At 40.7% G+C, this 20,617-nt stretch overlaps 1 protein-coding gene across 2 annotated transcripts in view; it reads right to left on the bottom strand.

The window, feature by feature from the left end:
- Positions 1-20,617, bottom strand: part of kcnq5b (potassium voltage-gated channel, KQT-like subfamily, member 5b) — a 109,170-nt gene that overhangs the window by 22,284 nt on the left and 66,269 nt on the right. For both annotated transcript variants that reach the window (XM_041035604.1, XM_041035605.1), the window contains exons 2-4: positions 10,719-10,809; positions 7,904-8,030; positions 1,573-1,748 (exon numbers count right to left, since the gene is read on the bottom strand). In XM_041035604.1, the coding sequence (XP_040891538.1) occupies positions 1,573-1,748; positions 7,904-8,030; positions 10,719-10,809 (394 nt within the window). The remainder of the gene's footprint in view (positions 1-1,572; positions 1,749-7,903; positions 8,031-10,718; positions 10,810-20,617) is intronic.

Here is a 20,617-nt window from a genome sequence, read left to right as displayed (position 1 = left end):
TTACAGTAGGTCAACATAAATCGGCTTTTCTGTGAACTCTGAGGACAAAGGTTTCTATGAAATTGATTGACCAGGTGATAAAAGTGAAAGTTGTGACCATTTACTTGATCTGATTTTTACTATAAATCCTCTGGATGGGAGCTATTCATAGAAAGCCAAATACAAAAGAGCACAAGAGCAGGAACATACAGTATATTATATATATTATGTATATTACATGTATTATAATCATTAAGGTTATCAGGCAGGCACTTATTGTCATGTCTCACTGAACTGATACCTCCTCTAGCAAGTCAAATCTGATCACAAAGCAGATTTAGATGTAATTTCAACCTATTCTACTATCTACCTCTTAGTAAGCGGTGGTGGAACATGTATCCCTCGATTTAAATACAAGTACCAATATGGCAGTGTAAAAATACACAGTTACAAATAAATGGTCTGCATGAAATATCCTACTAAACCAGTATTATACTGTTGTAGCTAAATGTATGCTTTTTTTCAATGAGACCATGTCAGAACTTTAGAGTGGAAATCACTATTTGGTGGAACTGCAAACAACTTTACTGTTTTTATTAGAGGTCACAAGCCAGGTCAGCTGGAAACCACTGCTTTAATCTTTATCAGTGTGATGTCTTTTATAAGCTTGAAACGTTTTTTGCTGTTGTCAGGAGTGAATCACACTTAAATGGAGCTCATAATGTAGATAGAGGCAAAAACATCGAGTCCTTACTGCCAACCAGATCAGTCTCAGGTTTCAGGTTGGGTTTGGGCCCGGATCATGTTTCAAACGTAACTGATCAAAAACATTTCTTTTCTCACTCTGACTGTGCCAGTTGTCTGGGTCCATGTGTGTCATGTGTTGCAGGTAGATACGCAATCCCCAGATTGAAGATTAAAAGGTACAGAGTTGCATTACAGTTGCATTAGTCTGGTGGGATAAGAGTCAGCAGAGGATGAAACAAAGCAGAAAGAACAGCCTCGGGTCTCAGGTACTTTAGTTTTATTGGTTTACTTTAACTTGTCAGGGACCATGTATGAAAACATTAACATCATACAAAGATAAGAGACACTGTGTACCAGATTTAACTACCAATTACGATCCAACTGCAGTAACTGGGCAAGCAGACACAAGACAAACCTCAAAACTGAGAGTAAGGCTGGGGCTGGGTTATGGTCTCAGTTGTAGGCTGGTGTAGAACTCCACCCTGACCACCAAATTACCAGCCCTCCAAATGCCCAAATGCCCAGCTCAACTGCTTACTGCTACATATGATGCTGACTACCGCCACCACCTCAGCCTTCATCCGTGTGTTATTTGATCTCACACTGGCTCACACCGATCTGAGGCAGAAGTAAAAAGAAGTTGGTGGATTTGTGTGGGCTGATTGAGGTGGAGCACAGAGAGATGAGGTAAGAGGTAAGAAAGCTCAGACGTACGTGGAGAGGGTTTGTTAGAGAGGAGAAGCTGGACTGAGCTCTAAATATTTCAGCATCAACATTTCAATACCACTGAACCTGATACTTCAAGTTCTGCCCCTACACCCCCCACCCCCACCCCGCACCGCCTACCTTGCTGTGTGCGTAGACCACAGAGCCCAGCAGTTTCCAGGTGCCTCCTCTTCGGTCCATTCGCACCATGCGTAGGATCTGCAGGAAACGCAGGCTCCGCAGGACCGAAGTGGCGAAGATGTTGCCCTGACTGCCCGCAGACACCACCGCCACTGACGCTATCAACACTATGATGTCTGGAGGGCAGAGAGGAAACACACAAAAGGGCTCACCAAAAAAATTTAATCTGCAATATCCACAATTCATTAGGAATCAACCCTGAAAGTGAAATATCTCTGGTGTCATCTTCGTAAATGTCAGTTTTGTAAATGTCTTAAGACATCACTAAAACTGAAATCTTATTTCAGAGCAAGGATTGTTTTAATAAATAAATGTGTTTTTGCACAATATGTTGCCTTTTTCACATGCTTATTCATTTAGTATATTTTCATTATATTTCTTGCATAGTTCATGAATAATCCTGTAATTCAAGTAGGTATTTATTACATATGATCACTGTACTTTTCTTACATTTTTGAGGTTTCTGTATCAGTCAAAATAACAATCATTACAGCTAAGACAAAGTCACACAAGTAGGTTGCACATGTTTTTCCTGCACATGACAACAAAAAGAAACGCAAATGACTTGTAGTAGGAGCAGAGAGTGAGCGAGTGTTCAGTCCTGATTGCTTAAAGCTCCGACCTAAAGGCAAATATCTCTTATTAAAACTGATCTTGATGTGAAACTGTCCTTTAAACAGCCAGCCTGAATGGCTCATTCAACGCTCGGGGTCAGGATATGTGGGACTAGCTTGATGTTTATCATGCTGCAGCTCACAGCTGTCACCTCACTGTGGCAAATTATCCCAACAAAGGCGCCATTTTACTGGAGCTGACATAATGTGCCATGGGCATCAACAGCACAATGATGCACCATGTACTCCTCCTATACACACTATATGTTCATATAAGTCGCCTGGTTACCACATCGATCTGCTGCAGACACAAACAGGACAGTGGGGGAAGATGTAACTGAAGCATTGGCCCATGCAGAACACTTCACACACAGAATACTTTATATCAGAAATGATGAAGATCTCTGCCCTGCGTACCACTGAGAGTCTAACGGTTTGTGGGTTTCGTATTTGTTTCTTTTCGATGTCTCATAACGCACAAGTGCAGACAAGCCGTATTACTGCGTGTGCTGCAAATTGTGACAGACACATAGGCAAACATCAACAAACAAAGGCACAGGCAAAGGAACATACACACATACAGATTTGAGTCTGTTCAGAGGAAGTTCACACAGAAACCACACTGAGCAAATGAATAACATCAAACCCACAAAGAACACAGACAAGTAAAGCTCTTTTGACTCAGAACATTTTTTTTCCTTCTCTTTCCCCCTTTGCTCCGCTCACAAACAGATCTTCCATTTCAGTGACGTGCCACGTGAAACCCTACCCTTGACTACAGCTATTTCGTTTTTTGAAAGAAAATGCTGACCAAGGTGTGGCTGATGGCTCCTGCTATAAAACATGGATCAGTTGACCCATAGAGGAGAGAGGGAAAGGGGGGAAAAAGTCAGTAGCAGCACCATGAAAAATACATTAATGACACCCAGGGGGTGAGAGTCTCCAGGGCGCCCACAGATCTGTAGAGGGGTCACTCCCTTTGAAAGTCCAGAGAAAAGAAAATCTGGGGGAAGTGAATGGCACAAGGTGGAATATGTGTCCATGTGTAGGTGCATTTGACATGAGTGTGTGTGGCTGTGGTGGGTAACCACTTGCACAGGCCAACATGCCGTCTGTCAAAGATATCCTTGGCTTAACCTAACAAGAAACAGGGTCCTGAATTTTCAACAGTACAGATCCATACTGTCTCCTTGTTAAGCTGCAGTCAGACAGTATTTTACTGAGTGTAATGTGTTAGTATGCTTTGCAAAAAAACAGACAGTCCAGGAATTAGTATGGGTCAGGTGCAAACTGTTGGAGCTAGCATAGCTAGAAGGCTAACAACTGCATTCCACAGCCTCTTATCAAACATATTATTATTACTATTATTATTAATAACCCCTATCAGTGTCTGTGCAGTCACAACAAAGCATTAGGATTCATTTGCTGTGAAAGTGTGAAGGAGAGAAGACACATTGTGATTGTGTATTTGATTTATTGAATTTAAATTGTGTTGACCTGTCTCCTTTGCACTTCTTCCTCTGTCAGACCAGGAACAGCCAAACCTGGGCTGGACCGGTCCATTTGGTTAAATAGGGGGGTTCACAGGGGAAGAAACCAGGTGTGGTAGAGTGGGAGGGGTGTTTTTTCTTTTGTGGTGAAATGACCAGTATAAGTGTCTTGTTTAAAAAGAAATATGTGTAAGTAAGTTTAAGTGAACTTCTATTTGATAATGTTATTCGATATTGTTCTTATTGTAAGTGCAGTGTGCTGGAAGAGATAATTGATATTGATTTCTTGAGAAGGTGCAGTTCACCAGTATAAAATATTTTTTTTTCCCACTTTTTGCTTAGTTTACTCTTTCTGGTTGGCCCCAATGTGCACTTTTTGCTGTGCAGTTTTTGAACAAGACTCTAATTTTGTCAAATAAAAAGGAATTTGGAATTGATCCAGACTGCCACAACTCACTGTTGGAAACTGGGTTTCTCGGCCACCCTCACAGTGGTAACAAAAATGAACTGCATGAACTCATAACAACCTCAGAGTGGTTGATTACAGTAATATAAGCAGAGGCACAAATAAGAAATAAGTCTGATGGAAGCAAACTAAAAATAACCCGGCCCATCTAATCTCTACAGTACCCGAATCAATGGATGTTCATTACACTGATTTCCCAAGTTGCCTCCCAACATACAGCGCCATCGTTTCTGAGAGGCATTTTATTTGATTTGAATTAAAATAATACAAATTCAAAGCAAAAATTTTTTTCCATGATAAATGCGCAGGATTTGGGAATGTAACCTCTCATTTGTAGCATAAAGTGCTCTGATCTTCAGGGAAACCCTCAAGTGAAAAAAAGGGACAGGGAAATCCAACGAACACATTAGGAAGGCTGTGTAATATCACAGTGGATCCTCAGGCACACCATTCCAGCACATTTACAAACATTTGTTGAGGACAGAGCCCAGTGAATGATGGGAACTGTATGCTGCAGGAATCATTGTCATTGGCTGTGTTTCCTTCTCTGTCCTCAGGGATGGGTTTTGGTCTTAATGGACTTTAAATGACTCCAGTGGACAAATAACCTGCTTACACCAGTCACATTTCAGTTTTAGTTAGTCAGTAAATTCTGGTCAATCTAGGACACTACACTTTGACATACATGGACAGAAACACAGCCTCAGTAACTCTTAGTCACGAACGAGTGCGACAGAGGACAACGTTTTATATTAGTGTTTAAATTCTGCATGTAATATTCTGCCACTAATATGACTCTGTACCGCTCCAGCTAAGTTGTTTACATGTATCTTTGATAACCAGCAACCGAGGATACCTGCTGCCACAAATAAACTTTTTAACAGAATCTCCATCTGGTATAATCTGAGCACAATTTCAAGCTCAATCATTCAACAGATGAGTTAACTAAGTGATTAAACTTTCGGGTACAATCCTTTGTGCCAAAGGCAGCTCCCACAGAAAAAAAAATCAAATCAAAGTAAAACAAAATGCTTGGTTCAGTATTTTAGATGTTTTACAGATAAACCAGGGGAGAGACTCATTAAGGCTCACATATCAAGTAGTAGATGATAAAGTAATACAGGTAAGGTATAGGTAAGCAAAATACCATATGACAATAAGTTTAAAATGGTGTGACAAAATAATGTCAAGTCAAGCTCCAGTTATTAGCTTTGTATGAGCTTTCAACCACATCTCATGGTCTTCATCAGTGAATGAAACTGGCTCAGGTGTTGACTCATTTATGGTCAGTCATCTGGTGATCATCTAATTTCATCCATTAGCTGAGGAAGACCATGAGATGTGATTGAAAGCTCAAACAAAGCTAATAACATGTCAGTCATGTCATTGTTGGATTTATAACATCAAAGTGGTGTTAGTATGTACAGTGTTTGGAGGATCTGGGGAAGACCTGTTCAGCTCACTACCAGAGGAGAAAACTCTGAGACTGAAAGGGCCCCACAGAAGGACGAGGAGTGTTCAGTCTTCCTCATATTTAATTATGAGTTTGTTCACTTATTGTTTTCACTCCAGCTCTGTCATTTTCTGGAGCCAGATTCATTTCAATCTGTCAGTAAATCACACATTACTCTTCTGTCTGCACTGCGATGACATGTGAAGCCGCAGTTAGTCATTTAACTGGTGGCTGTTGAGGTGGTGTCCAGCAAATGATGCAGGCTTTGCAGATAATTGGTGGATTTTCTGGGGGATCCTCACATCTAGAAATTTCTATCAAGTTCATTAGTTGACCAAAACCCAGAGTGGTCATGAAATACTCACATTAACTGCCAGTTTTAATCAGGTTTAGTCCTTAATACAGATAAAGTAATTATAGTAGCTGATTTTAATGTTCATGTGGACGTTGATAATGAGCCTTCGCACAGTGTTTATCTCACTATTAGACTCAATCGGCATCTTTCAGAGTAGAAATAAGCCCACTCACTGTTTGAACTACGCCTTCAAGCTTGTTTTAACATATGGCATCGAAGTCCAACATTTAATAGTCTTTCCACAGAATCCTCTTTTATCAGACAACTGTTTAATAACTTCTGAATTCCTATTACTAGACTACACACCATTAGACACAGATGTCTGTCTGATGGTTCTGTAGCTAAATTTAAGGAAGTGATTCCATCAGCACTTAATTCAATACCGTCCCTCAATATAACAGAGGACTCCTGTGCTAACTTTAGTCCCTCCCAAACTGATCATCTTGTTGATAAAGCTGCGGGATGACTGGGAATGACACTCGACTCTACTGCCCCTCTAAAAAGGAAGTTAATAAAACAAAAGAGGTTTGCTTCTCGGTTTAACTCCTCAACCTGCAAATCAAAGCAAACATTGCAAAAACCTGAGAGAACATGGCGTTCCACCAAACTAGAAGAGTCACCTGCTCCTCATCATCATTAATAGAGTAAAAAAACAACAGCCCCAGGTTTCTTTTCAGCTCTGTAGCCAGGCTGACAGAGGGTCACAGCTCTATTGATCCATATACTCCTATAGATCTCAGTAGGAACAATGTCACAAGCTTCTTTAATGACAAAGTTCAAACTATTAGAGAGTAAATCCATCACTTCCTGTCCTCAGCCGGCACCGATCTTATGTAAAGGGTATGCCTGCTCTATATTAAAAAGTGCCCTGCGGTGACTTTAGTTATAATTTAGCACTATATAAATAAAACGGACTTAATAAAATAAAATAAAACATCAGGTACAATCAAAACTTCTAAAGTATTAAAAATGTAGTAGGTTAGAAATATAACAAAAAAAAAAAACCCTACTCTGTGATTTTATACACAACTCCCATAATCCCCCTAAATTTGATTACATCACGAAGTCCCAGAGGGACACTTCTAAATGGAGACATGAACGCACATTTACACAATTACAGCACAGTAACAGGGCCTCTCTCTTTAAGGAAGTGAAAACACAAAGAAAACTAAACGATACGACTAATTTATTAATTAGGTTTATCCGTCAAAGCTACAAATGCATGATGGGAGAGATCATCTTGTGAAGCTGCATCACCTCCACCTGTCTTTCTGCAGCTCAGGTGCTCTGAGTTCAGCTCATCTTCTCTTTCATTTTCTCACTTTATCCCATTATCTCTCTCTCATTCTTTCATGCACTCTGTCACACTGTCTCCCTGCCTCTCTCCCTCTCTCTCTCGCTAACTTTATTTTCGCTCCTTTGTTTTGCTCACATTCCCTCAGCACTGGCAAACAACAGCACCCGCTGCAAAGTGTGACAACGGGAGCTCGTGGAACCCCGCGTGACCTCCATAGCCCCGCTCTCTCTCTCCCTCAAGCACCCTACTGCACTTTCCAAGAAGCAGCAGAGAGATCCATGTCTAAACAGTGGAAAGAATAAAAGGCAGTTAATGCAACCTCATTACGTAAATGCTCTCTACTCTTATGAGCTCTGACCACAACTGAAAATAACACGAGCAAACCATGGTCAATAGCGTGCTGTGGAGCCGTGCTTACGTCTAACATCAAATTGCATTCACAGAGAGGAACAACCATGGTCCACTAGAGGGCAAGTACAGGGCAACAGAAAGGTGAAACAGTGAAGGAGAAGACATCATACTGCTGCTGGGGAAAAAAAAAGTTTTTATGGGGGGAATTGTTAGTGTCTACACAAACTTTTGCTCCAGCAACTCACCTATGACACAAAAGGGCTTTCTGGCAAAGCGCAGCCGCCCCTGCCATCCTCTGTAGCGACAGCAGCATCCCGCCGACCAGATACGGATGATGTACTCCAACCCAAACACCACTATCATCACAAACTCCTGTTCAAAAAGACAGAGACAATAGCTGTTTTGGCAGTGTTTTAATGACGGTAGCAGAGCACACTAATGTGGTTTCTCAGGCTCTGCAAATTAGTCAGTGTCCATTACAAATACACCATCACGTGTGCTCCTGTCATTATAATGGTTGCCAGGTTGACAAAATATTGCATCTGATAATGACTAAGACAGGCTGTCTGTTAATGCACACGCATTCATTCAGCTTCCATTAGATAACAACACTGATGCAATTAGAACAGTGCAATTTGTGAAATGGCAGCTGCAGCTGCAGGGGCTATCATGAGCAGTAAACGCTCGACAGTACAAAAAGGAAAATGACCTCTTCTTTCAGTGAGAGGCTTTTGAAAAACATATGTTGAGTCATACTTAAAGCATTTTTGCTCTTGTGCCCACTGGTAGCTCATTTCATCCTTCTTCACTTTCCTCCTGAAGGCAACTTTGAACTCTATTCAGTGTTATTAGAACTAAAAGTAAGTAAAGTTCCCAATTTGAGGACGTGGCTGTAGATTCGTAATACTATACTCAGTCTAATAATAATAATAATAATAAACAAAACTACAGAAGAAACGGGCTATGAACGTATACAAGCTGAGAGATAGAGGAGGAGAGAGGAGCGCAGTGCATCATGGGAAGTCACCCAGCTTTCTAAGCCTATAGCAGCACATCCAGGGTAATGGTTCAACGCAAAGCCTGAGCCAGCTTTAAACATAAGCTTTATCAAAGAGGAACGTTTTTAGGCTACTCTAAACCATGGAGTGGGTGTCTGCCTCCTGAACTCACACTGGTAAATGGTTCCACAGAAGAGGAGCCTGATGACTGAAAGATCTGCCACCAGTTGTACTTTTGGAGACTGTAGGAACCAATAGTAGGCCTGCGTTCTGAGAGCACAGTGTTCTACTGGAGTAACGTGGTACTATGAGCTCTTTAAGACATGATGGTGCCTGACCAGTGAGGGGCAGAATTTTAATTTCTATTCAGGATTTTACAGTGAGTCAATGCAAAGAAGCTAATTCAGGAGAAATATGATTTCTTTTCCTGACTGCTGTCAGTACTCACACTCACACTGCAGCATTTGGGATGAAATGGAGAGTCTTCAGAGACTTGTAGGCACAGCCTGATAATAAGAAATGACAACGGTCTACCCTGGGATTAGCCTCTGAACTAGTTTTTCTGCATCTTTTTGAGACAGGATGTGCCTGATTTTTGTAGTGGTACATAGGTAAAAAAAGGCAGTCTTTGTTTTATGTGGAAGTTAAAGGACATATGCTGATCAAACATAACTCTGAGATTCCTTAAGGTAGAACTATAGGGCAGGACAATGCCATCTAGAGAAACTATATCATTAGATAATGTGTTTCTGAGGAGTTTGGGGCCAAGTACGGTAACTTCAGTTTTGTCTGAGTTTATTAGCAGGAAATTGTTGGTCATCCAGGTCTTTATGTCCCTAAAGCATGACTGAAGTTTAGCTAACGGATTGGTTTCATCTGGCTTCACTGATAAATATAATTCTGTATCATCTGCATAACAATGAAAGTTTAATTAGTGTAATATTGCATAAAGGAGGCATATACAAGGTGAATAGAACTGGAAGAATTAGGAGGTTATTTGTAATGTTCACTGCTGCTGCCTCTGTGCTGTGATGCACTTTAGACTGAAAATCTTCAGATTAATTGATGCTCTGTAGAAAGTCACACAGTTGAGAGGCTTTCTCAAGAATCTTAGAGAGAAAGAGAAGGTTAGACATTAGTCTATAATTGGCTACAACACTTGGAGGTTTAATTCCATTTGCTTTAAAGGACTGTTAATAAAAACACGTTGATCACATCTAGTAAAATAATGCGGAACCTCCTGAAACAAGAATAATGAATAAAATAAAATAAAAATTAAAAAAAGAATAATTAGTAATAATTAAAATCTATTTACTATAGAGGAGGAACTCTTAATAATCCCAATACAGTACTGAACACATCCATCTAAACTGTTACATCACAGTTAGCAGACATTTCTCTGCTCAGGTTTTCTATTTACATTTCTTTACTTTTCTACTTCAGTACAGGGAACTTAGGGTCCACTGAGGACAATGACCTGGGAATGTCCGAGGAATTTTAGGATTTTGGGGACCTGTAGGGTTCTGATCTTTGATAATTAAAACTTACAGGCTTTCATGGGCTGATTGCAGTATTTTTGGACCCAATATATTTAAGTTTTACAACATTTAGACCAAAAAAGAAAACAAAACACGGATTCAGTATTTTCCATTACAGCTCTCTTTGAAAGCAAATACATTTTTACAAAAAATATAATTGATATAGATCCCTTAAATTTGTCTTTTTCAGTGGTGACAAATATTTGTGTTGACCTGTAGTCTCTAAAGCTCAAAAAGAAACCTATAAACTTTAACTTTTTAACTTTTTTGCAACTTTTGCAACAAAGACACAGTTTCTAAACTACCTGGGCATTTTTGTGCTACATTTTCTCATTGCTCATCAACCAACATTTTCACTGATACTAATCTGCAATAAGCTAATAACACCGCAACACCCACACGATCAATTTAATGGTGAGACTGGCGTGAATTTCTTGGTAATCAAATAAACAATATGGGTAATAAGTCAAAACTAAGGAAATAAAAGTTTGTTTGTTTGTTCTGGTTGTTGTCCCGTTTCTTACCAGGATGAGGAGACAGTGGGAGGAGAAGTCCTGATGAGCTGGGATGGTTGAGAACACAGAGAGCACCAGGCAGCTGAAGACCAAGATGAACCTAAATGAAAAACAACACAAAGACAAAATGGAGAACGATCAACACAACATACACACAAAACTGGAATCAAACAGGATGATATCAGCGGTCTGCCCTCTGAATCCACCGCACTGACCAGCAGATCAAATCACAGATTCCAAAACACAATTTCCACTGGTCACAGACAGTCTGTGGAGCTCAGAGCCGTACACTAAAGTGGAGCTGTCTGCTGTATTTTCCTCTGTGACAAACTCTTGAACCCGTTTTGGCATTCTGGCAGCACAATCACAGAACTTATTTCCTCTCTGCAGTGAACCATGAGTCCAGCTATTATTCAATTTCCTGAGATATCAAGTTAATCATGCTTGTTTGTGCAACATGATTTGCAAGAAACAAGCAGTGAAACTGCGGCTATTGGAAAACAAGCAACATCCGACCATTTCCACACTCTGACTGTCGCTCCCTCCACCAGGAAACTGTAGCCTTCCATCTTCATAACCATAATATCTTTTTTTTTTTTTCCCATCACATTAATCTTCCAAAAACACATCGTTGTCTGAAATACGAGCATGGGGTTTAGAGTTATGGTGGCTCTTGATGCTAAATGGTGAGAGCACATCTGTGTTTTATCATCTCAGATCTCCTCTTAAGCCTGCTGGAGAAGGACTGGTCCACATGCTGTGTGTGTGTGCTTTCTTTTAACTGCTGTCCAAGGAGAGGTTACAGTGGGCAGACATGGCTTTTTTCAGTCATGTCCTGCCTCATGTTTGTACAGTTACACAATCCTAATTCAATTTAGAGACCTTTTGGGAAGCTCTGTCCTTGAGGGCTTTAAAATTGCGAATAAAACTTTCACTTTATCGTGAACTTCATCACAGTTGAACAGAACTTTATCTGGGAATTTCAGTTCCCCACAGAGATCCATCAACCCTCAGATAAACAAACATTTACCTCCTGTTCACGACACAGATCTGAGGATAAACACTTAATCTGTGCAATATTACTCACTGTTTACTTACTAAAGAGTATAACACATTTACTGTCAGACATTTTATTTCAGTATCTGAAGTCTGACAGTGAAATCTCTGCAACATCTAGTGTCCTCACAAATTCCAATATGAGAACAGAGAAAGTAGAGTTCATGGTCTGTACACTACTTCTACACAATTCCACAATGCAATGTGGCATATTTTTATAGTTTATATTTATCTATTTTATAGTATACTATGCAGTAAACAGCTTAGTGTGCAGAGGGTGGAAAGCATGTAAACACGGCCATGATTTCTTTACTCTGTCATCTTAAACTACAGAAATTCTAACTCAATATGCAGAAAAATATTGATCCTAAACTTGAAATGTGTTGTTGGTAAGAACTGGTTCCAAACCATCAGAATCCTGTACCTCTGAGTTTATCAGTTTCTTTTACAGACCTCAGCATAATTTTCTGACAGTTGCACAAAACAATTACATCAAACTCAAATTTTGAAAAAGAAGCAGTCACGGCTGAGAGGAAGAAAGGAACAGTCCAAACAGCGGCTTCATTTCACAAAGAAAGCTGACGACAGCGCCCGTTGTAATGTGTGTGAAATGGCAGTTTTGAGTAAGGATGGAAACACCAGCAATATGCTGAAACATCTCTCAGCACGACACGGCCAGGAAAATCCAGGAATGCCATGTGTCTGCCGCTCTACACACGAGTGCCACTGCTTCACAACCGACCAGCGTGTCCTTTACTGACAGTAAATATCCTGTAAACAACAGTAAACCAGTAAAATCTTATGAATAATGTTCTTCATTACATGCGAGATGAACAAACGCACAAGCTGCATGCACTGGCTCCTGTTTTTTCCTGATTTTGTCCATTTGGCAAATGCATCATTTCCTGTAATTCACTTCAGCGTGTGCACGTCATGAATCCAGTGCCACTGACAACACAAACCAATGAGTGGAAAAACATTTAATAGCTGTAACTGAATAAATGGCAGCTGGAAACTGTTACCCTACAAATAGAGTTTGATATGACAGAAATCTTGAGGATTATAGAGTCATCATAAGTTACACACCCGATATGTGCTAACAGGAAAACACACACCACCAATGTGTTGTCAGCCGTTACAACCAGTTTACTACCATGAAACTACAGACCCAAATATTTCACAACTGGATTTCTTAATTCAGTACAATGATATGATGTCTTCATAACCACTCGACTTCTCAACTATTGGGGCATTTTGAATTTTACAATCCTTTTCTACTTGCAGAAACATCATTAATGGCAATCATTAATTTGGCTCTACCCATAATACAGTTCGTCCACAGCTGTATAGAAGCAGAGACTGGGGACTCCTTACTGTCAGCCCCTTGGTGCCAAACTGACCTCAGATTGTCACAGAGTTGAAAGGAAGTCTTTAGAACTTGGAAATGGAAGGCAATCGGTTTTATGTCCAGCGTTTGAATGGCGCCTGTGTGAAAATGGTGGGTGTGCAGAGTGGGTCACTGTCCCATAGCCTTCAGTACAGTACAGGACTGTGCTGTTCTGACCCCAGTCGGACCCTCTCTGACATCCACTGAACCCAAATGGAGGTCAAAATTTTCCACAGCCGCGAGGATGGTTATGTCATTATTTCCTGACCCATACATTCTCCTCCTGCTCAGTCACATGGCTCACAGAGCTGCTGGAGGTTCACAGTGAATTAAAAGCATACAGTATCAGAAGTTTGAGGTTTGCTCTGTTGACATTTCCAAAGATTTGAATAATGCGGTTTTGATTGGAGGAAAACATCTAGTGACAAGCATTGTGGTGCTGTCAGCTGAAAAGCAAGCTCCTTGTCACCGGCACACCTACGCCTCTCGCACTTACAAGGTTGTCAGACCGAAAATTACAGAGTGACAATCAACTCCCTTCATCCATAGCCTCACTCGTGTTTCCATTTTCAATATTTTTTACTTTAAAAGGGGATAGAGAACCACTGAAAAGCACCCTGACAGAGTCATTAAGCACTCAACAAAGTTCACTAATTAATCCCACAATCTAGTGTTCTCAGCCGGCCTTGGTCCGTGTGTGTCATGATGCCCTGTGCTCAGGATTCATCTGGAGTGTCTCAGAGTGATCACTCTGTGCAGCAGCGGCTGAAAATGAAGCTGGCAAACACACACCCCCCACACCCCCACACACACACTAACACAAACACACATAGTGACATCTGTCCTTCCACCCACTCATCCAATCACTTTTTTCAAATGCACCCTCCGCCCCTCCTCCACTCGCATATAAACAGAAAGAGACCCAGCACCACTGAACAAGTGGTAAGTGCTGTTCTGATTTGCATGATTTAATTGATTTGTTTGAAACATGAGTTACAAGACTAATGACTAATGTTCACAAACTGCAACAATGCAATAAAGCCTATCATCCATCATCAGTTTGAATTGGACTGGTGGATAAAAGCAGGCACTCAGGACCTCTGTGATGCTCTCCATCTGTGTGTGTGTGTCGGGGTGGAGCATACCAGGCTCAGAGGGTGACAGGTAGCTGGCTTATTAGTATCAGAACCTCTGTATGAAGTGACTCTTAACATTTTTTCTTTGAGGGTCAATTAAATGATCACATCACAAAAAGATGCAAGTCAGCCGGAAAAAGATGTAAAACAACCATTATGCAACTACTACAAAGAGACACAGAGAAGCCACAACATAGTCATTCTGTGTCTCTTTCAGTCTGGGGTGGTCTTGCTCCTATGTAGGAGGAGTAGGAGGCTTTTATATGTCTGTGCCCGACGGCCCATTGTCTCAAACAGCAGCATTGATATTATTCATTTCATATTAGAATATTTAAAATTGTTTATTTGGTGTTCATTTATTACACTTAATAATAATAATTATTATTATTATTGAAAATAACCTGGGCTTTAAATTAGAGTTTTTTTACTTATTGTCCAAATGTGCCCTTCCTTCTTTGAATCTGTGCCCCCAGTTCTCCCTGTGTGTGTCAGATATAGAGAAGAATATTTCTTAGAACCATTACTCTGAAGACCACAAAGACCATACTGATGGGTCTTGTCATGTGTTAATTGGATCACAGCACACTAATATGATAACGCTGCTGTGAGGGTCGGATCTGAGCGGGTTTCGTACGTCAGATGTCCACAGAGGAAGCTCTGATTCACAGGGCATGTAGATTCGTACGTCCTCTGATGCTGTCCATGGTCCTGAAACCAAATCCTGCTCCTGGTCTTGTCCGACCAGTGGTTTGCGGATTCATCATTAAACGCTACTTTCACTGTACACCATGATGGTAATTGATCTGCGATGAGTTCAAAGATGGTATCTTTGGTATGATGGTATACCAGAAGATGGTATCTTGATGGTACATTCTATCAGCAGCTTATAACTATCTTTTTTTTTTTAATTCCACCATATTAGATGCATATTACATACAAATAACCTGCAGTATTTATTTGTCAGTTAGTATTCTAGAAATGAATGCATTTACTTCATAGTACAAACAGAGGAAAACATGATGATGTGTGCACCAACAGAACTGGAAAACTACTTTCATTTACAGATAACAGAGAAAGCACAGATTTTTTTTTTTTTTTTTTTTTTTTTTTTGTCTTCTGGGGTGTTGCTGGAGCTGCCTAATTAAACCATCAATTAGCTTTGTCACTTTTCCAGTTTGAAACCAGGGCCTTCAAATTTAAATTTTTTCCATTATCAATAAATCTGTAGGTGATTTTGGGATTGATCATTTATCACAACTGAAATGTAACATCTTCAAACCGCCTCGGAAATTTTGGCCTTGGAAGACTGTGTAGAGTCACTTTTGATGAGTGCATTGTTTACGCCTATGATGCAGTGTTTGTTTAATGCAGGTAAAGACAGTAACAGTGAGATTTAACTAGAAAATATAAAAAAAATAAATAAATACAAATTCTATAAATAACTGCTCAGTCCAAACCTCACAATCTGAACGTACAGACCAAACGATGGTAGGACTAAATAAACAACTAATATTTTAAATTTGATCATTTTGACACTCATGTATTGTCCCTTTCAGTCATGGACAACCTGTCAGGTATTAACCTTTGCATAAACCAGAGAAGAACACATTTGAAATCAGCACAATTTTGGTCATTTTGATTCATGACTTCAACAAGGAAAAAATTATCAAAATGTGTGGTATGAACCTGAACCATCAGGCCACTGGATTCCTCAGCTGATGACTTGTTAATTAAAACCTGGTTAAAAATACTACATAGTAGGAAACAGGAACTCAGAGTTAGTGTTAAACCATGTCACTGGTACAGTTCATGGTACAGGTCAGTGTGCTTTGCGTGCTTTGGCAGAAGGTAATACCAAAGCTCTGGTTGTAGACATAATAAAAATCAACCACTGTTTCACTTTTCCTCTTAAATGAAGCCAAGCCGGAGGACAGGGGGAGCGAGTGTGAACTTTATGTCAGCTGTGTCTTATCCTCAGTGACTTTAAGAGAAGATGAGGATAGAGAGCGATACCTGAAGCCCAATAAAAGGCCTGTGGTAAAAGTGCTCCTGTCTGTCAGCCTTCCTGATGTCTGTGTGTGTCTTGTTAGTAGCTTTGCTGTGTGTGTGTGTCTCTGCTTGTCCTTTTGTTTATGCTTATGTTGTTTACTTGGCTAGGATCTGTATAGTGGCATTGTTAGATTATTGAACAGCTCTTACATAAAAGCTCTTACATAAAATCACTGCTGTTCTGAGAATCCCTGAAACTGAGAGTTTCAGGTTTCAGGTTTGGGGCCCAGGGACTCTTAAAATTCATTGAAATACTGAAGAGGTAGCTCAACAAATACAAAGTTATCAAGCTAATTAGCTAAGAGATAAACCATCCACTATGGGTCCGAAAAGCTGAGTAACATTACTGGTAAAAACCTTATCATCAATAGTCTCCACATAACTCTCCTCAGTTGCCCGTGTGCCTCCTTTTGTGGTGACTGTGACTCAAAGCCCTGACCTCCTGACCTCTGACCCTTCTGCTGAAGTCACATATTCACATTCCTCCACACAGTCAGCCGTGCACTGCACATCTCAAAGCATTCTTTACATTCGCCCTGACAAAGTGTTGGTCTATTCAAACAGCGACAGGCCTTCTCAGTGTACTCAGAGCATTTCAGAGGCTTTTCATGGAGAGGTTTAGATTTAAGGGACATGTCACACACTGTTTAAGTACTGTGATTATATTCCCGGTCCGTACACTCTTTCAAAACAATCACACACATATGCAAAAACACTCTAAATCTGCAAGACAGCACGTGTGTTCTGTACAAGCGATCAGCTGCTGACAGAGAGAGGGGGGAAATGAGCGAGACAGTAAGGCTCAGACAACTACGCCACGAGACCGAAGACGACAGAACAATTTCCATAATGCACCTGGGCTCTCTTTGAAAGGCTGAGCCGGGGATGCAAGCTGTATTTCGCCAAGAAGCAGTGGCAGGGGGCACATTGTGTGTCTCCTTCCCCATAACGCTGATGTTATGCATCTCGGTCTGTAAGAGGCATTGACAGAGAGAGCGGAATGAGCAGAATGTGTTTGGGAGATTAGACAAGTGCAAATGAACTTGCAAAGTTGGCTCGAAAAAGGGAGCGGGGGCAAAGATTTTCACGACGTCTGACTATTGACACAGTGGGGTGTTTGGGAGGAACCCTGTGGGTTTGTTTGTTGCTGTGTGAGGAGTTTTGCTGTGCATAGTGTTTAGACAAATGACACTGTTTCGATAACACAGGCAGCACGCAGTATGGAAAATAATGCTGCTGAGTCTGATCTGTGCTTCCACACAGGGATTTTCAGACTGCTGCGACTTTCTTTAAGAATAACACATTCACTTTATCTCACAGTATTACAGATTTTCATGCCTCTGCAATGCCATGTTTCTTATGTTTGGGTTAAGGACAGAGCCTTTGAAAGACGTTCTCTCCACCACAGTGAAGGGTTTGAATTGTTTGGGACAGATTGTGAAGTGAACACGTGACAGCCATCTTGTTGACTGCCAAGATTTTCAATTACAGTTTTTCACTCTTCATCTACCTGCCAGACAGAAAACCATTTAATCCATCGCCCATTTAATTTGATGTTTTTCACTGTTTGTGTGTGTGTGTGTGTGTGTGTGTGTGTGTGTGCAGGCTGGACTCATGAACCTCTGTATGTTTTTGGTAGTAATTAGTCACAGGGTTGCTATTTACGACACATACACTCAGCAGGCAATTTATTAGGTACACCCAGCTAAAACTAATGCAGGCTGAATAACTGGCTGAATAATCATCTCTTGTATAACCTTTGTGAAAGGAGGATTTACTGCAGGACTGTTGTACATGAATCCTCTCTGTGTTGCCAGTTGGTCAAGTTTACCTGCACTGACATGTTCTGACGTCACTGGATAGAGGGAAGACCACAGGGAGACTTTGGTTGTGATAAGTTTAATTTGCTCCTCGCTGCCCGGGGGAGTCTCTGGGAGTCATTGTACATCTTCACAGTGAAGTTTTGTATTGTGTGTTTTCGATGTCAATGCAGAGATAGCTGCATGGTTTACAAAAACCAAACATTAAGTAATAACTAACTATAAAACCACTAAATCCTATTTTAGAAATGAGAAAAGTGTGAAGCCTGACAGGTGCTGTGGAGATTTTAATACCAAATCCTGAATATGTAGGCACTGTAGAGGCCCCATGACCATGACTTCAGTTAACCCTGTGTGTTTCTGGTGTTTTCCCTTTCCTCTGTGTATGTGTGTTTATGTTTGTGTTGTGGGCGTGGCGTTCCTCTCTTTCTCTTTCTGTTTCCTGATCCCTGATCAGCCTGCACACCTGCAATCCATCCATGTATCATCCTGGCAGTACACCTACCCTGTTTCTTCATCCATTCTAATGTGGACAAGCCAACTACAAACACACCACCTGTAAATGAAACAACTTTCACTAAAGGCTAATTGTTCAGCCAGTTCCTCAGCTGCTGTGCCAAGCACCAGTGTTTCCGATGAACACAGATCAACACTAGTACAGTTATTATAGACTGACAGTCCCAGTGCTAAGAATATAGGATGAATGTGAAGTGCTATTTTTTGACGACATTAGCATCATGTGGTTGAACCATTACTGCTGATCACAGTTTGACAGGGCACTGATGTGGTGCTGTGAGACGTCATGTTGTCACATTAAATGCGCGTACGTTACTGGTAGATGTACTTGTCAGGGCCTTTGTGTGCTCTTACTTCCTCCCTCTTCAAACTTGAAAACCTTTAATGCTAGGTTCAAAGTGGTGCACATTCTGCTGCCTCCAATCACTGAATCCTTGATTCAGTATCGATGTTCCCCAATATACTAAAGCAAAGCTCTGTACAGGCAAAGGCTTTCTTTGTTCCTGCTTTGCATAAAAAAGCAATTTATTAATAACATAACACAATATAACAGGAGTCATCAGGAACAACAAAGACTCAAAATTCTCTTTAGCTCATTTTGTTATTAGATTTTTTTCCCTTGTTTTTATTCACCAGGTGGCAGGGTAATTAAAGTCTGTGACCGAAGATGTGTAACATTTTAACTCGTGCTCTCCCTGACAAGATGATAACTATCTTATGCTTGTACTGTAGGTTGAGACAAAAAGGTCTGACAGCGAAGCTTGTTTTCAAACAGCAGTTAAATAAAAATCACACGTAACATCATGTCCTGGTGTCCTGGGAGGAAATACAAGGCGCTCTAAGGTTTTTAGGAACACAGTGTGTAACTATGCAGTTTGTTCTCTTGCCGTTCATCATGCACAGTCTGTGATTCTTTGGATATTTTGTACTGTTTTCTTAAAAGCCTGAATCTTGCCTTAGTCTGTGTTAGATTGTATAACCAATTACTCCTTCATCTTACCTCACTTCTCACTGTGCCCTGAAAAGATAATTAGTGCAAAAAGCAGATGGACAGGGAGCATCATCCTGTAATGCTTCCCCTCACACAGCAGCACTGGAGATAGAGCTACACAGCTGGGCAGAGATATCAGAGCTCCACTCCAAAAAAAGAAACACGGGAGGAAAACAAGAGGAGCCTCTGTGCTGTGAAATGATGTGCTGTTACAAAAGCAAGATGTGAAGGCGCTACGAGGAGAGAAAGCCACAGAGACCACCCACAGTGCACAGCTATTTCACACTTGCCTTTCATTTGAACACATCCAAGACACCACAATGAAAATTTAGCAAAAACTGCTCTGGATGTAAAATAAAATGTTAAGGGCCTCTAACATGCTTTTAGGAAAGAAGGAGCAATACAAGTGTATAAAACCACGAGTGCATAAACCCACAAAGCAGCTTCACTCTTGTTTAATGTGTCCTGTTCTCTCGTGTTGAGGCACATAAAGAGGCTGTGCAAATTAAAACTCCATCAGCAGAGCTGTAGGAGGATCTGTAATTGAAAGTAAAGGGGAGGAACTGAACAATTCTGACCTCATAAATGAGCCAGACCCTGACTGTGCAGCCTCCCACTGTTTATGAAGCTTAGATGTGTTGCTGGTGAAGTGTAAGTGCCTATATTTACTGTAAGGACCGGCACCGAAAGATTCATTATTTTATATCAGGATCACCATTTGAAAATGTGGTTACAAAGGTTTTTTTTAAAGCATGTGTTGATTTAACCTACTATAATGACAGGAGTTGCCAGAAAATGTCTATCTATATCTCAGAAAAATGAGTTATGGGAGCAGGCCAAACAACAAAAAGAGACCTCTGGCTGGTCAGTATGCTCCGTGCATGCAGATGCCTGTCTGAAGAAATCAACAGTGGGCTGTGTTTGATCCCCTCACATCAGTTTCAAACAGGTAG

This window comes from Toxotes jaculatrix, chromosome 4 (assembly GCF_017976425.1).
Source record: "Toxotes jaculatrix isolate fToxJac2 chromosome 4, fToxJac2.pri, whole genome shotgun sequence".
Lineage (NCBI taxonomy): Eukaryota > Metazoa > Chordata > Actinopteri > Toxotidae > Toxotes > Toxotes jaculatrix.
The sequence above is the reverse complement of the archived record's forward strand: the minus strand, read 5'-3'. Positions and strand labels throughout refer to the sequence as shown.